Source organism: Vanessa tameamea, chromosome 21 (assembly GCF_037043105.1).
Source record: "Vanessa tameamea isolate UH-Manoa-2023 chromosome 21, ilVanTame1 primary haplotype, whole genome shotgun sequence".
Taxonomy (NCBI): domain Eukaryota; kingdom Metazoa; phylum Arthropoda; class Insecta; order Lepidoptera; family Nymphalidae; genus Vanessa; species Vanessa tameamea.
Window position 1 is genome coordinate 1,112,653 of NC_087329.1, and position 18,637 is coordinate 1,131,289.

General features: G+C 32.5%; 1 protein-coding gene and 1 long non-coding RNA gene across 3 annotated transcripts in view; both read right to left on the reverse strand.

Annotated features, from left to right (window-relative positions):
• The window catches only part of LOC113395913 (Fanconi anemia group J protein homolog), a 76,440-nt gene extending 61,453 nt beyond the window's left edge, over positions 1-14,987 (reverse strand). For both annotated transcript variants that reach the window (XM_064218303.1, XM_064218302.1), the window contains exons 1-2: positions 14,489-14,987; positions 13,731-13,842 (exon numbers count right to left, since the gene is read on the reverse strand). In XM_064218303.1, coding sequence (XP_064074373.1) covers positions 13,731-13,842; positions 14,489-14,806 — 430 coding nt within the window. In that variant the 5' untranslated portion in view covers positions 14,807-14,987. The remainder of the gene's footprint in view (positions 1-13,730; positions 13,843-14,488) is intronic.
• Positions 14,988-15,533: 546 nt separating this feature from the next.
• LOC135193911 (uncharacterized) lies at positions 15,534-16,540 on the reverse strand. The gene is made up of 2 exons (XR_010309506.1): positions 16,283-16,540; positions 15,534-15,689 (listed from the first exon to the last, which is right to left on the reverse strand). It is a non-coding gene; the product is annotated as an uncharacterized LOC135193911 (long non-coding RNA).
• Positions 16,541-18,637: the final 2,097 nt, after the last annotated feature.

The window sequence follows — 18,637 nt, forward strand, 5'->3', positions numbered from 1 at the left end:
CATATGTGGGTAATTCGACTGTCTCGGTTGCAGTGGTTAGCTAATTAGGTTGTAGTTCCACGCCGAATTGGATTGATAAAAGTTAAAGAGTTCTGGTTAAGAAATTCTGAACGGCGGACTGAGTTTGGAAGATGGCAGTAATGCCTCAGAAAACACGTAGTTTCTGAAATCTTTCCGGTAGACTCTGATTTTTTGTCTCATCGGATTATGAGAGTGGACTTATGTTTGCGTACACAAATTTTACACAGTAATAATATTATGTCCTGTGTAGTTGGCGAGTGGCAGCTTTAATATCATCATTATTTAAAAACGAATAATTTGAAAGCTTATCACGTTATAAATATATCAATAACTAAGACATAACACTATTATGTACAAGGTCATTATAGCTTGGAGTTCGTATTCGTTGATTATCATAGAACATATAGGTATTTTAATGCTATATGATTCACGACAAAGAGTAACTTGTGTATTTCCTGCAGTTTCTCGGTAGAATTCGTAATAGGTGTTATTTTTATATTAAATTAATATTGTGAATTAATGGCGTTAATTGCACGCAAGAGTAAGTATATTTGAATAAAGAATACTTCTTGAACAATTTTGAGTTTGCGACATTCATTTGTAAAAGATATAAAATAGTTTGGACCTATTGAAACATTTCTATGTACGGTTTTTCTAGAACGTTTATTTTTTATTTTTTTACAGTATCTTAACTCAATATAAATTCTCAATCTAACATTATTTGGAATACACTTTGATTGTTCGTATGTTATCGTGAATCGGAAAAACTGCTCTAAGCCGTTTTGAAATAACAACAACAAATGCGTTCATTGTATTCCATAGTAACAATATTATCGGTCGCCGTCAATGATGACGTCAGAAATGTCCTGCTGTTCGCCAATTTTAAGTCGCGCGTCCAATTGAATACCTACTGATGAATATTAATGAATATTTATACTAGTTAACGCAACATGGGTTTGGAAAACGTACGAAGTAGATATGGGTAGCTATTTTTACTGTTTAACTATTGCTCATTATTATTCATTGTTAAAAGTATATTGTATTATTATAAAAATGCATTAACATTAGTATAAAAGCAGTGAAGTTCAAATTTTTCAAACGTGTTACTTGGAATTGAGACTTTTATTACGGTGACATAGAAAAAAAATAAAATTTCCTTGCATCGGTTGTAGTCGAACAAAGTTAGAGCACGCGATGTTATTTCTGTTCCGTGAAGGACGAATAAAACTTTGTCGTATTTGCCTATTTTTTAATCTGTGTAGTGTCACATTTTAATATTGTTAGTTGATGATTGTGGTTTTAATTTCCGTTCAATCGAATATAATCCCTGTCATAATTAATATAAACAATGAACAGACTTTGTTCTAAGCATAACAACAAGTGCTCTAAAATTGCGGATCTTGATATTTTATCTGATGCCTTACCAAAATTTAAGAAAGAAAAAAATCCGTACAATTAATAGTTTAAATTTTTATGAATATTTATTGGTATTTCTTTATTTTTTTTATTGTTTTATTTAGATTCTAAAATGTCGTATTCGTTTTTGAATTGTTTAGTTAATAAAAAAGATAGACAATAAGTTTTTAAGCAAATTATGTGCACCAATATCTAAGATTATCACTCATATCAGATCTAAGAAATTGTCTTAAGTGTTACATAGTTGTAAGTTTATAATGTGTGATGTTGATTGTTGTACCTATAACTAAATAAATCTCTCATCCTCTACAATATCCTCTGTATTTATTATTATTTATAGAACTGTCTCATTGTAGTCTTAGTGGCTTCTAAGGCTGTAGATCTCGATGTCTTTGGTTTTAACCTAATGTATAAAAAAAAAGTTATTGGGTTTTCATTCAAGGAATTCCCAATAGTAGTCGAATTTTGAAGATGTTTAGACTTCCGAGTCTTGAGAAATACGTAAAGCTGTTTTTCCTGAGATAGAATTCAGATATCAGCGGTGACAGATTTACGGACTTATGGATCATGAGAGAGAAAAGATAAAGTACACTTGTGTTCTCCTTGTTTTAAAAATAATAATTGCCCGAGTCCAAGCTGATTACACCTCTAACCTGAATAATACTCTTAAGAACATTTCTGGGGCGCCGATGGTCCAAGACTTGACTTGATCGACGAGGTACCCCAACGCGTGCCTTCGGATTTTTAGCACTGTGAATTTTTTAGACACGATTTTAGTTTCACCAAAGAGGTTCTGTCCGCGCCGTTGTTGTATTTGGTTTATAATTTGATTGCACCCTGGATTAAGTCTTAATCTTGTTTGAGCACACATTTGTCCACTAAACTATATCCTGTCCACTTGATCACTTTCTGATGACTGCTGGGCTAAGGCCTTCTCTCCCTTTGAGAAGAAGGTTTGGAGCATTTTCCACCACGCTGCTCCAATGCGGGTTAGTGGATGCGGGTGGACACATGTGGCAGAATTTCGTTGAAATTAGACACATGCAGATTTCCTCACGATGTTTTCCTTCACCACCGAGCACGAGATGAATTATAAACACAAAATAAACACATGAAAATTCAGTGGTGCTTACCTGGGTTTGAACCCGCATTCATCGGTTAAGATGGACGCATTCTAACCACTGGGCCATCTTAGCTGTTATAATCTTCAATGAAAAACATTCGATTATATTCTATTAACAAAACGTTTAGCAGACACACGTTGACAATAATTCCAGAACTTTAAGTACAAAATACCCAGATAAATATTTTGGAAAATTTATAACGGAAGCCGAACGAAATCAGATTAAATCGGGCAATAATCGTATTTATTTTACTGTTACATGTTACCCTTTGGAAGTCACGAAATGATCGCGTTCTATGCACCAGCTTTTAATTTCCATACTAGTTGTATAGTTTGTTTTGAATAAATGTACTAACATTTAAGTTTATTATTTAGAATTAATATAATTTTGTATGTCTTCTTCGTATTTACCTCTCTCATTGATAAGCGTGATTTTTTATTTAATTCTTTTTGTAATTTATTTTATTCAACGTATATGATGGTATACTGTAATGGTATACTAAAAGTGTTAAATAAATATAACGCAATCTCTACATAGTATAAAACAAAGTCGCTACCAGTCGTCTGTATGCTTTGATATTTTAAACTACGCAAGGGATTTTAATGCGGCTTATATCATAAAAAGGTCGATTCATATTATAGTGGAGAAAAGCCATGAATTTCAATTTTTCTTGCTTTTGTTTGTTCTATCCAAAAGTCGTTTATACCCGTGTATAGCCGGGACAGATAGCTAGTATATTAGTAACAGTAAAGTAAAAAGTTTATGAAAATCGGTCGTCGATAACCGTCTATGAGATTTTTAACTTCGGTTTTATATAAATTGTACAATTCAAAGCGTCAATTGTTTAACACTTGATAAATCGAATGATGAGATGAAACACTTGATAATTTGAATACACAAACTTGATGCAAGCTCGCCTGGGTAGGTACCACTAACCCAACACCCACTCATCACATATTTTCTACCACACAGCAGTATTTAATAATGTTGTGTGCTAGTTTTAAGAACGAGTAAGCCAGTGTAGCTGCAGGAACAATGGACGTATCTTCTTGGTTGATGGCGCATTGGTAAAATCCACAGTTACCGAGCAACAAAAAAAAAACGGTTGACAGACCGAGGACAATGGTATTGAACTGTTTTGTTTTGCCTATACATATTTTCTTAGCGCCTAATGCATTAATACCTTGTAGCGTTATAATTTAAAAAAAAAACAAGCGCGCGATAGCCTGTCACAGAAGTTTGGGTTTACTTTTTGGCGCGGAGTTTGGGTGCTTCGAAAATACAATTTCTAAATCACAGAAAATTAGTCGTTTTAATTTTTGTTATTAATTATTGTTCGTTTAAAGAAATTAAAGTTATAGTTGATTGTTATTTGTTATTATAAAATCATATTGTTATAAGTCAATTATTTTCAAAAATGTATAGGACAATAAGTTCCTAATTTGGAAATTATTAAAAATGTTGGAGAATTAGATCAAGAGTCGCATGATCCAGGATAAAAGATTTTTAAGACATTTCTCATGATAAGGATTTGCGAATTGGTAGGTACACAGTCAGCACATGTTTTCGGAGTATCTTGATGTAACTAAAATAGTTATGTAAATTTTTCCATGACTCCCGGTATCGTAGTTTAATTTTTGGAAATCCGTCCCCATGGATGAAACACGGAAGCTAAAAGTCGGAGGGTATGATCACTATGGCATAAATTTGAATGCAAATGAGTGGAAGAGCGAGCTCGCGGCAATAATCGGCCGGCGGCATCATAAATAACGTTTACGATTCGACGACATCGGCGGCAACCCTTGCTGGGAAATTAACGCAACGCGGGAGGTACCTCGTCTTGATATAGTAAGCCGTACTTAAGCACTGTTTATTCACAATACTAATATCAAAACGTCTAAAAGCTCATTCTAATTGGATCGATATGCATAATATATATTTAAACCATAAACACTCGCACACACACACACATATGCATAACGTACTTGCCTTCCTATTTCTTCTTTGGCCTAGCAATTAAGAAGATATTAGAACGATTTATTTTGTGTGGACAGAGCGCAGACTTTCTAGGTGAGCTTAGGTTGATTCTTCGTAGTGCGAGAGAACGTTTTTTTATATTATTTTACCATACTACATACATAATACATAGCAAAAAGTACCGACCATTTTCACGGTTTAGCGATTTCATTTTTCTATGGACGATATGTCGATGTATGGTTAGTGATAGGGGTATGTTTGTGTTGAAGCAATGTGCATTAAAAATATTTCTTTCTTTATTAAATGTCATGTAGCTTATCTAGCAGTGCTCGTACTCTTGTTATACATACATTATTTTAAATTTGCCACAACTATCTAACAACTTCTAAACTTAGATAATATGCTTTGGATACAAATTTTTCTGTACCGTATCTCTAATTTTATATTCGTCCACTTTTATTCAAATCGCTGGAGCCAATTTCATGAAAATTTAATCAAGATTCCAACATTTCGAAGACTATATAACGTCACACAGTCACAAATTCTTAAATGTTGTCAAAGTGAGATTTGACTAAAATTTTAATAAATCCAAAAATTTCAAGAAGTCCATAAATTCTTACATTTCATAGTATCCTCTAAAGTTTTAAAAACGAAAACGTCAGCTCGGTAACAAGAGCATATTCTAAATAGAGACATTCTAATTCAATTTAGCAAAAGGGTTGTCAGCTACGCGGAATGGGAAAAAAGCGGTGAAAGTAAAGGGAGACTGGATGAGGGAAGCTCAAAGACATGTTAGGGCGGCGACGTGTCGTACCCGTGCGGTTCGGGCTCCCGAGTAATTGATGCGTTCAAAATTATAAGGTAGCTTTAAATATCGTTTGGGACTTAAAAGAGTACGTTAAACTGCACGTAATACGGTAATGACTGTGAGTCGACATTTCAAACCGCCAAATAGAACCCGTTTTAAAGCATAAGTGTATTCAGCGGAGACAAAGTTGTGGTCAGACGACGTAAAACTTAATCGAAGGTTGCAATTTAAGACCGGGCAAGCGCCAGTGATTTTTCGTTTGTCTAATTTGTATTTAGATTAAATTTCGTGCTTGACCTGAAAGGACAGCCGTGGGATAACTACTGTTGTTAACGTGTCACCATACATATATATATATATATATATATATATATATTGTAATAAAGTATGTATTTGCCTACGTAGCTCTACGCAAGTCGCAGAGTAACTCCATTGTGAGTTTACCGTCTTTGTTATGACTTTCATTAGTACGGAATGGGGATACACCTAATATAATTGATTGGCTGAATCTTTTGCCGAGTTGGCCCAGTAAGAGCCGAGATGGCACAGTGGTTAGAACGCGTGCATCTTAACCGATGATTGCGGTTTCAAACCCAGGCAAGAACGACTGAATTTTCATGTGCTTAATTTGTGTCTATAATTCATCTCGTGTTCGGCGGTGAAGGAAAACATCGTGAGGGAACCTACATGTGTCTAATTTCAACGAAATTCTGCCACATGTGTATCCACCATTGGAGCGGCGTGATGGAATATGCTCCAAACATTCTCCTTAAAGGGGGAGGAGGCTTTAGCCCAGCAGTGGGAAATTTATAGGCTGTTAATGTAAATTTAATGTAAAAAAATAAATCTTAAAAAAACAATCATACAATAGGCATATTGGACGTAACATTTAAAACGTTTTCAAAGTTGGAATTGCATTGGCAATGGTGACCACTTACCATCAGGTGACCCATTTACCCGTCCACCTAACTATTATATATATCCAAGTTCTGTGTCAATCAGCAGCCAGTTTATCAACTTTGGTGGAGACCGTAGTATCATACATATATTTAATGGTTTTACTTTAAAGACTTCGCTAAGTTTTTTCCATGATCAATTTCAACCAATAGAAATCAAGACAAATGCTAGTAAGCCTATTCGTGACGTATACGTAAATTAAACATATTTCAATTGCATCTAATATGCTATCTGATACTGATCGTTATCTGCAGTATAATTTTGAATTCGTGTGTCGTGAAATCAAACCGCTAATGTTTCGTGACGAAGTAAAAACTTTAAAAAATAACCGTCCAGATCTTTTAGGGGAACACGATTGAGACGTCAAGACATTTGACACAAGAAAATTGGCGAAAGAATATCGTGACCAAGAATTTTAGGGGCTTCGTTTGACACGTGCCATAACCAAATGGTTCGAAGACTATTTTTCTCACTAATTCAGGAGACAAGTCACCTTAAAATTGACGTTGACTTTAATTGGAAAAAGTGTTTTTCACTGAACTCATTAGGGACACAATGACACAAATACCTAATCCTTTCACATACAGACTTATCATACAACAATAATCCTCATGCCTAAATGGCGAGCATTATAATAATTATTTTTTACAGACATAAGGCCGAATGCCGATCAAAGTCAAAGTCAAAGTCAAAAATCTTTATTCAATATAGAAGTGTTTACACTTGCTTATTGATTGTCAAAAATCTACCACCGGTTCGGAATTTAGCACCTCGGACCTGAGAAGAACCGGCGAAAGAAACTCAGCGGGATATATATATATATATTTTTTTTTCTAACCATTATTATGTACAATGATAATTATATTTTAGTTATTTGAAGCAGCCTGTCAATCTGAATCTGATCAATATATAAAATAAAAATATCCGAGCAAACGCGAACACATTAAGACTTAGAATGCATTTCTTATATTTCTGCACAGTGTTTAGCTTGTACAGTTTTTGTTTTCGATATTTTGGTTTCTTTGAGGTCAAAAACACAAACGAGTCGTCAATGGACATTACTTTAATATTTGCAACAACTAATAACTTAGCTTGTAAATATGAAATCATAAGTTAGCTTATATTCATTTAATCCTAAAACGTCAATAATACAGCACAGTCGAAGTTTGCTTTAAAATGTATTAAAAAAAAGACTATCACACCTATAATCGCTCCCTCCTGAACTTTTGAAGGTTGCCTCCTAGAATGTTTTCAGCATAAAGTCTGCCGTTTGTGCAATAAATATTTTGTGTTGTCCGATATTAAAATTAAGAATATACAATCCTTCCAGACCGAGGATTTGATGTATCGATATACTTGCCAAGAACTGTGGGCGGGGAGCGCAGTAATTTCAACGTATAGTTTTGCACATTCAAAATATAACCAAAACTAGAAAATAAAGCGCGTGTTGTAAATTTGAACAAACATTTGTAATGGATTATTACATTTTCGAATTTAAATTCGGCCAATGGCCAATTATACCAAATGGGTTTCCTTAATTTGTCAATAATTATTATGGGGCTTTTAAATATAATAGTCCATAGTAAATATCAAATTAAAAACGTAATAAGTTTTACAATTTCCTTACGTCGATTTTATTTTATAAGTAGGAAGACGGGAAAATGAGCCACATTATGGTAAGTGGTCACCTCTAACTAGACATTGGCGTTGTAAGACCATATAGTAACCTTTCCTTTTATAGATTGGCGGACGAGCAAATGGGCCACCTGATGGGAAGTGATCACCACCGCCTATAAACAATGGCACTGTAAAAAATATTAACCATTTCTTACATCACCAATGCGCCACTAACCTTGGGAACTAAGATATTATGTCCCTTGTGCCTGAAGTTACCCTGATTCATTGACCTTTTAAACCGGAACACAACAATACTGAGTATTGCTGTTTGGCGGTAGAATATCTGATGAGTGAGTGGGTACCTATTCAGATGGGCTTGCACAAAGCCCTACCACCAAGCAAAGTCCTTACATACACACATCGCCACAAACGTTGGAAACTAAGATGTGGCTGTATTTTAGATTTTTGGTGATAAAATATGTGATAAATTTTTAACATTTCACGAGTGAGATACGAAGCGACTTCATATAAAACTAGCTCTGTTGTATTGGACTTATTATCATAGGACATTTTCTAGAGAATCTCCACGAAACTAAGCAAAGCAAAATTATGATTTTACTTTAGTAAAAAGTTTTAAACTCTCATTAAATTGAATTACTAAATATCGTTTTAAATATTGAATTTATAACAGAGAAAACCTGTCGTAATCGTTTCGTTTGAAATTGCCTACAAATAGACTAGATTGGGGTACAAGTTTCGACTTTTATTAACCTTTAAGTACCGACGTGCATTTTTTGTAACGTTAGTACCGATGTGAGGCCTGAGAGGCCGCGCATATAATATTAGGTTTTTTAAAGAAAAGTAGGAGTTGAATATTTGTCCTTGCATTATGATGAAAAATAAAGAGTTTTAAGTAAAATTAAGTATAGAAAGAAACTTAATTAAATATTTGAGTATAACATTATAATAATATTTGGCTTAAATTTTGGGAAAATATCAGACCACTCGATATAAAAAATTAAAACACAAAAATACTTTTTTCAGAATAACAAAAAATAGTATTTCCCACTTACGACTAATGTACCTCTTAGATAAAAAATAATGTAGAAACATAAACCTTCTAAAAAAATAATATCCACAGTTCAACTACTCGTTAAATTCTAAGCACAGTCAGGGAACACTTGTTTCGCGCACTATTTATTGCACGAACGTGTTTATTGCACGAATATCATGTATATGTCGATTTTCGTTTGATTCCAGGTTGCCATAGAACACAAATCTTTTGTGTCTTGACTTCCTTAGCTTCATCTTCACATATTTCTGGCTTATCAGAGCTAAGTACTCTTGCCCAGTTGGGCATAGCGTGAACTTAGAATGAGTTCATTCTAATTTCACGCTCTAATACCAACTGTCGAGATATTTTTTTATAAATGTTCCTCTATCAGGGTATCTTCCCGCGTGTACATCATGTAAAAGATGAGAGTTGACGCAACTAATACCTAAAATCCAGTAACAAATTGTCATGGGCGCCGTCTTGATCGGCGACTGCACGTATACACAGATAATTTCTTATCTATTTCGTCTACACCGCCTTTCGTAGAATTATAAAAATATATGATTTCTGGCTTCCCTGAGTCCGTGTTTGTTCTTTCATTATGATACAGTGATGAAGCTAAAATGACTGCTATGCCTTTCTTGGGAACATGAGACAATATCGTTGTATCCTTTGTAAAACCAAAAAAAGTTGATTTGCAAAAACTCTGGGGATATTTCTCTTTTATTTCTTTTTAATCGTTTGCACAACTGTTTCGTTAACTGCCAGAACTCTCTGGTGTATCCATAGTTCATAATCTCTGTCAAAATAACAGCTTACTTACACAATAAATAAAAGAAAAAACTTACGTAACGACGTGAGGCCTGTGAGGCCGCGTCGGAATTTAAAATGGTAATTACTCATCAAATACATCAGCGACGATAACACTGCCTTTTACGACATCAATGTGGGCACTAACCATGCAGCTACTGAAAAGCTGCGATCGGTATTGGGCAGAGAAAGGAGTAAACTAGCAAGTCGAGTACCTATCGGGGTCTCTTAGACCGCACGTCGGTACTTAAAGGTTAAGCATTATTCCTCGTGCCGTGTATCAGTGTAATTCAATGTATCTTCGATACGATCATTGATGTCTCGATGTTGAAAAGTTTGATATTTTCCGATTTCCGAAGTCGTAATGACATTACTTATAATGTATCGACACTTGAAAGTTATCGTTCGCGTGAAATGTTTATAACCGTTTGGAACTTCGAGGTTGGAACTGTTGGCAGTGTGATCGAGTTTAAGAGTCGTTCGAAATACAAAATTAGAAAACGGTTTTATATGAAAATTCATAATCATTGAGAACAACTTTCCGTGCAATCATTTTATTAATATGAAAACATTTATTACCATTATCATTTAAGTGAGCTGGTGCTAAAAGGGCTTAACTGCATTCTTAAGTAAAATGCAAAATCCTATTCTGCTATTTGCCGAATCATTTAAAAATTATATATTATATGCTTAAACATCAGTTTAATGTTTCTATTCTAGTTATCATAATTAAATACAATAAATAGTAGTATTGACATTGCTCCTTTTAGCACGAGGACACGGAAATTAAATAGCATAAATATACAGCATGAACATTAAGCATATATTAAAAAAAATACATTTAAACTTATATTTAGAGATGATAAGACAACGTTTTATCATGTAAAGTGCAGTCATACAATTTAATATGGATGATACACTTATTTCCAAACTGATATTATTAAATTAAACTGAAGTGTTTGTTATAATATATAACATGCTGTTGTCTCGACTTCGTATGTGTGAGAAATAAGAATAAGATTTTTTTTTTAAATATGTATATCCTGGAATCAGATTTTGCAGCGCCACCGGGTTCAATATAAAACAATCATCTAATTCGAAACCAAGCGTTTTTTATCAAAATCGGGACAGCCGTTTTGAAGAAGTTCATTGACATACACTGACACGTACATGAGTTTATACTGAATATCAACTCTTTCTGTTACCTCTTCAAGCTTAAACCGCTAAACTGATTTACATGAAATTTGGTATGGAGATAGTTTGAGTCCAGGGAATGGAGGTTTTTTTCCGGTCAATCTAGTATCAAATTCGATTCAGTGGTTTGGCCGTGGGTGAACAACAGAGTTATTTCGAAAGTATTTATGTCTGTCTGTAGACAGACATAAATATTTAAATAATATTATTAAAGATTATGTACCAATGGATTTTTTTTTAGTATCGGATCAATAGTTCCGGAGATCACCCCCACATACAAACAAACAAATTTTAGATCTTTATAATATTAGTATAGACTAGCATAGTGAAAATATAGTGACTCGTGTATAAGTCCGACGAAGCCAACTAAATAAAATCTTATAAAGGAATTGTTACGATCATTTATAATACCTCACATTTCCTCTGATCATAGTATCGATGATACAAAATTTATAGTCCACCAGCAGTGCAATTCTGTAAGAATTCACTTCGCGTCTCACTCGCGATATGTTGACAATCGACTGACGGTGATACGCCATTTTAATACGTGTAACCTATAAATGATTAAAACCAATGTGGTATCACATTCTGATTTCAAACATTTGAATCTCGTCTGCGGTGAGTTTCGAGTTTACCACCGATTAATAAACATATATTCATGTTGAAAATCACAAGCGATCGGATTATGCACATTACGCGATGCAATTGCCATAATGAATGGGCCAATCAGGTAACAATAAAAAACATGAAAAATATCAGCTACGCCCTTATCCGATGCAAATGGTTCGCATGCTACAAATGCATTCGGTTGTACTGCAATTTTCGTGTTAGGCTGTTCACGATGTCGTGAGACAGTATTTTTGATTTATAAGTCAGTTTGTTCGTTACGCCGACCTGCGCACGCGAGCACTTGTGATCAATTGACGCTTCTCATAACTTAACCGTTTGTGGTACGAGTTCGTTGTTCTGTTCGTATAATATTGATGTACTTTCGAAATTAGATAGACCTGTAGGTATTCATATATACAGCCGCTAATATTATAGACTAGGAAATGAAGCACGACCGGAGAGTACAGGCGCAGGACCAAAGGCTTTTACATGCTTCCCGAGTCATTTACAGGAGTGACAGGAAAATTTCGTAATGGATATTGAGTGTTTCAAATACAAGTACAAATTAGCTCTAAAAAATACACGGGATAGCTTCAGAGGAAAAATATCAGTGAAAGTTTGAGGCACGCCCACTGTAGTTCTCTTGTACTAAAGGCATTTTATTTATACATGGGACCGTGTTCCCGTAGCAGATTATGCCGAGCCGTCTTTTTTTGTGCATTAATTAAATTTAGATGTTCCTAATTATTCGATAAGACTTTTATTGTTATTATATTGTTTATTGGCATAATTCGAGATTTGAATCCAGGATATCAGGATCTGCAGCCTTTTAAGATAGCCACCAGACCAGTGAGGAATTTTAATTGTTATATCATATAATTGAAATGTTTATCATCTAACATGAATTATGATTACTTTTTATCTCTTTATCTATATATACACTTATATTGTAAAAGTAAGTGATTTAATAATGATTAAACCGATGTACAGACATATGATAGATTGATAGTCTATATAAAGTAATACATACACTTGTGTACAATAATATACTCTGCATTGGCTAGAAGAATCGCTGTGGCTGAATCCGGCCACGTGGACATCGTTTTCAAATAATGGAAAAAATTTAATATCTTTTGAAGTTTACTTGGTAGTAGAGCTCTGTACCTGCCCATCTGGGTAGGTTCCACTTACTCATCACATATTCTGCCAAGCGAAAATATTCAGTATTATTGTATTTTCGGAAGGTCGAGGGACCATATGGGTTAATATTTCTTATCGTGTCAATGTCTTTGTGCAGTGGTGACCAATCCCTGTTTTCTTAAAAATTTTCGTGTGACGAAGTGACGTCATTATAAACCCGATCAATCAGGAGTGTTTTAAGTCACGTGACAAACTTTTAAAAAATGCATTTTTATTTAAGGATTTTTAAATAAATAAATTATTATTTTCAACTTATGTTAATAAATAACTATTTTTAAACTCATAATATATACTCTACTGGTTACAGTAATTGACACTTTATTTTTCACATTGTTAAATAGCCTTTTTGTATTCATAAAAATGTCTACGATGAATTATTTTAATCCTTACTAATATTATAAAGTATTATATAGAATTTATATTATAAAGAATTTGAATGGATGGACGTTTATTACCGTTTCACCTAAAACTACTGAAATAATATTAATTAAACTTAACAATAATATAGCTTATGCTAAAGAATAACACATAGGCTATAATTTACAAAGATATAATGTAGGTAAGTATGAAATATTTGGTATGAAGCAAAACTTGAACTTCAAGGAAGGACATTGGCTACCTTTTATGTCTAAAACCTGACAACTCACCCCTCAAATGCGAAGCCGCGTGCGTAAACTAGTAAGTATCACAGTTTTCACAACAAAACCCTACTTAGTACCTACAATTTATACTATATATGTATCATTTTTAAACAAATGATCAAATCTCTTAGCCTATTTGTGCGTGTCTCTAGTGTAAACTTCCTATTAATTTAATTTATGTTGTTTTTTTACTACAGGTTTTTATTTACAGGTTTATCACATTGTAAATAATGAACTGTATTTTTTTAAATTAAATAACAACAATTTTTTTTTTTCATTTGTGTAACAATATTTGGACTCACCCTGGAACTTCTTCTGCCACGCTAATGTTGCACAGAGAAGTGCTAGAGTTTTGCCAGTGCCCGTGGGACTTTCCACCATACAATTTTCTTTCCTATTGAGAGCACATATAACCTAAAAGAAAATAAAATACTTTAGATTTAAAACCTGGATTTTTATTTTTTTATATAATAAATTTGGATGAGCTAATATTTTGATAAACAGCATCCATTTTTTATTTGGCTTAATATATACAAACTATATAAATTTTCAGGAATATAATTAAATACATATCTTTAGCATTTAATTCTAATTAAGTTATTATAATAAGTAAAGTTTTAAGGGAATATAGAAACAGACTGCTAATTTGTCTGTTTAATGAGGTTGTTTTTGGAGTTAATTTCACTGTGCTACTATAGGGTTTAATACTTGTGATTGTTGTTTTAATTATATGTGATTGAATATCATCTGACACACTCAGGTTTCCAGTGTTTTCTTTGTTGTTGAGCATGAATTCTTTTATATAAATGATGTAAGAGTAAAATTTGTGGTTCTTGTCTGGAGTTGAAATGGAAATTTTCAATTGGAATTTTACAATTAATAAAAATTTTTATCTACAAAATTAAAATCAAAATATACTTTATTCAAGTAGGCTTTTACAAGCACTTTTGAATCGTCATTTAACAAACTATTTAAAGTAAAGCTACCACCACAAAGGTTAGTTTCAAATTAAACCAAGATGTAAACTGTCTTATTCAATAAATAAATAATAACTAATTACTTTGGACATTACAGCTTTTTGACAGCTATATGGTTCCACGGGTAGGGTAACTTTTACACCTTCCATAGTAATATCATGTTGTGGTTTATTTTGCAATGTCTTTGCTTCAATTTGAGTAAAATCTCCTTTCATTTTTGAAGTTGTAGGAAAAAGATTCTTTATTATACTCCGCCTGGTCATTTTTACGTCGGATTGTGTAGGTACTGTGTCCTCATCCTCGGACAAAACAATCGTGTTACTTATATTAGGAACCTCTACAAGGGAAGGTGCTACATCGAAACTATCATCATCGTCAGATATAGATATTGGCGAAGACATAGTGAAGGCCAACAAGTAACAAACTTTACAGCAATATTGAACTTAAATAGTTTAACTTAAACTGAGGTTACTACAATATATTTACTGAAGTAGCCCTAGGTGTTTTAGGCTAGTAATTTAATTTTAAGGCACTTATATATATTATATTTTAACGAATGATAACAATATACGCTAAAGATGAATCAACTTAAGGTGTAAGTTGTATTATTTTGAATTTTTTGACTTTGACAGTTTGATAAGGGACTGACATTACTGGCTGTGTTCGGAAATATTATAAAGGATGTAAAATTTAATACTGTTTCAAGTTACTTTTAAAGTAAAAATAATGCATAAATATTTTTTACAATAACTTAATCAAGTTATCTTCTACATCCAACTAAATATTGTATATTTTTTATTAAATGTAATAAAATAAAATAAAATTTTAAATTTAATGTGTTACAATTCAAATTTTAATGTAATAATTTCCCATGTTTCTTGTTTATTATTATTAGCAATTATATATTTGTTGTCTAACAAAACATATATTTTTAAATGATTTAATATGCAATGAAAATTAATAAAAAAAAGATCATTTCCTAAAATAATGACTTAACAAAGATGTTAACAAATTTTTTTATGTATGTATTATGTATCCTTTGACGCAAAAAAGACATATGAAATGAAATAAAGCATGACGCTTAAGAACTTGCAAAGCAAAAAATAAATTACATAAGTAAAAAACGTGTTTTACAATTTTTTTAACAATTTAATAGTAAATTTCTTCGACGGAACATTTATTTGTCATATCAACTTTGAACGTGAGTGTAGTTTTGGATTAGGCTGGATCAAAGCTAGTTCAGTCAGCATCTTATCCACTGTTGCATCCTGACAATCGTATAAGCTGTAACGTAATAATTAAGCTAAGAAAGCTACTTTTTTTGAATATCTTAATATTTTTATCGTGTAGTTAGGTATATTTACATTGGTGTAATGTAATTTGAATGTTAGCTCAATGCAATCAATAAATTATATTGTTGCTTACTAAACTACGGACATTTCGTGATCCTGATACAACATTATGTATGTACCTAAAAATACTGATCAAGCCCAAAAATGATAAGCATTTTTTATAGCTGTTTAATTTTTGTTTTAAATGCAAAACAGTATTTTATAACCTTCAGCAAATGGAATCGTAAAAAAATGACTAAGATGTGATGTTTATTTTGAAAAAATGGTAAAAGTAAGAAAAAACCAATGATTGAGGATACAACTTAAAACTAGTTTTTTTTTAACTTATTTTGGTAAACAAACTGGATTCACAAATATGGTGATAATAGTTTTTTCTTAGAAATTCATAAAAGTGAATAATTTTCCTTATAATATCCATAAATAACTGACTATGATTATTTATTACAAACAGTATCTGAACACAACAAGCATTTCGTATATCAACGGAATAATAAAACAAGATTATATTAGCTATTTTTTACTTACTTATACTTCATGTAAAGGAACAGGATTGTTATGTATCCATATGAAAAGTAAGATACATTGTCTTAGATTAACAATAGAAATTAAATTTTTATTTTTCTTTTAATGCTTAGGAGGAGGAGCTATAAACATATAGGAAAGTAAAGACAAAGCAACTGCCCAACCTAACCAACACATTTTAGAAAAATAATATAAAAATTTTGAAGGCGAACTAAAAATAATTAATAGTCACGTTCGTTTTAAATATTTTTAAATGTTGTGACTGTGTCATATTGTCAAATGTCAAATTTCCATCGGTAATTTTTAAAGACTACAAAAAATCAATTATCATAATAATTTGTTTTAAATATTATGATCCATTAACTAAATTTCTATTAAAAAAAAAATCGGCTTTAATTATTGATTTTATTTATCAATTTAAAAAAATAAATTGAATACCGCATTAGCACAGGAAAGCATAAAAAATACATAAATGCAGTTTATCGTTTTACCCACCATTAACGATTTGGCATCATGTAGTTAATATGTCTGGCTGTTTAGAGTGTTGCTATTGCAGCGTCAATTTCCCGCCGAAATACGGCGCCATTATACGAGTGAGTTGTCAACAGAGGTTATGGTGCGTTATAATTTGGTTTATAACCCAACACCACGTCATTTAGCTAACACAATTAATGTAAGAGTGACTGTATCGATCTTTTTAAGAATTATGTAGTATTGAGGGTACTCAAATTGGATTGATCGTAATTTGTTGTATATTTTCATATAAATACAGAGAAACTATAAAAAAAAAATTAATAAGTACATTTTTTTAGAAGTCGTCACCTGGTGATAAGTGGTCAACATCGCCCATAGATATCTGCGCTCTAAGAAATATTAACCATGCCTTACACCGCCAATGCTAATCGAACCTTGGGAACTAAGCTGTAATGTCGCTTGTGCCTGTAGTTACACTGGATCACTAACCCTAAACCGAAATAACAATGAGCAATTCGTTTGGTGGTAGAATATTCCAGATAGGATTTTACAAAGTCCTACTTCAGTGTTTCTATCTCAAATTACTGTATTGGGATAATTCATATTCCTAAAGTTGGTAAAATTTTGATTTTTTGTTTTGGTGAATGTGTTTTGTGCTGGAAATTTTATAATTGACATCATTTTTATTCACAGTATTATTTTTTTGATTTGTTGCAGGAAAATAAACAACAAAGTTTTTATGTCAAACTAGTTGAGATAAATAGAAAAGTATAACCAAATTAAGTATGACACAACACCCCACTTTTCGGTCCATTCAACAGTTTACGTCCGCCTTTAATACGACGCCAACAAATTGGTGTTCGTCATAAATTACACTGAAGACATTGCCCTTGCTCCCCTACCCGTTCCGTCTGTTGCTGTTACAGATAGATAAATTATTTTGATATATCCGAATCAAACATACGTTTCTATGACACCTCATTTTTATGAAAATGTATCCAATTAATCAATTCATGATTATTATCCAAAATTACTATTTATTCTCTATTCTACTGCAAAGTAAAGATCTGCTATCTTAACCAACGTTAAGATCTTTGCAATTTCGTTTTTATTATCTATAAAATAAAGGAACATTACAAATACTTGTAACTGTATATAATTATAGAACTAGTCTGAACACTCAAACGCGTCCTCAGCAATTATGAAGGTGCTTTATTACTTTTGCTCTATTTTATCAGCGTATGTCGCTTCTATTACACGTATAATTTCTATCTGTTATATACCTTATTCCATTCTAATAAGGCATACAAGTTGATACTATTTTGGTAGGGCGATATTTGATTTTCTAGTTAATTTGATGGGAAAAGTTGTCGTATCGAACTCATTTATATAGGAACATTATCAGGAGGGGTTCGCGCGGATTCCGGACGGTCAATGCGTCTAAGATTGATATCGCGAGAAGTGAAATGTGTTTGTTATTGTAGCGAAACATTTTATTGAGACAATCGATGATCCCTAGAGAAATTGTTAATTTGTTTTATCTGATGTTCAAAGAATGCGCGGTTAAATTGTAATAAAAGTTGGAAGATAACCGAACGATAGACTGTTAAGATTTATCGTTTAAATTAGATTAATGCGTTATTTTAGTGTGTGTTGTATTGAGATAATTGTCCGGAACTCAACTCATTTTCTTTATTATATTAATGTAAAAATAAAAGAGTCATGTAATTCAGGGTGGTTTCAATGAGATCATCTTTCAAATGCAAATCAGTGCAGTTTTGTTATTTATAGATTTATTAAATTAGGTCAGTCTGCGCTGCAGTAGACTCAATGGTCCCATCTAATAGAATACGCCCGGAAATCTACTAGTGCAAATCAACAGCA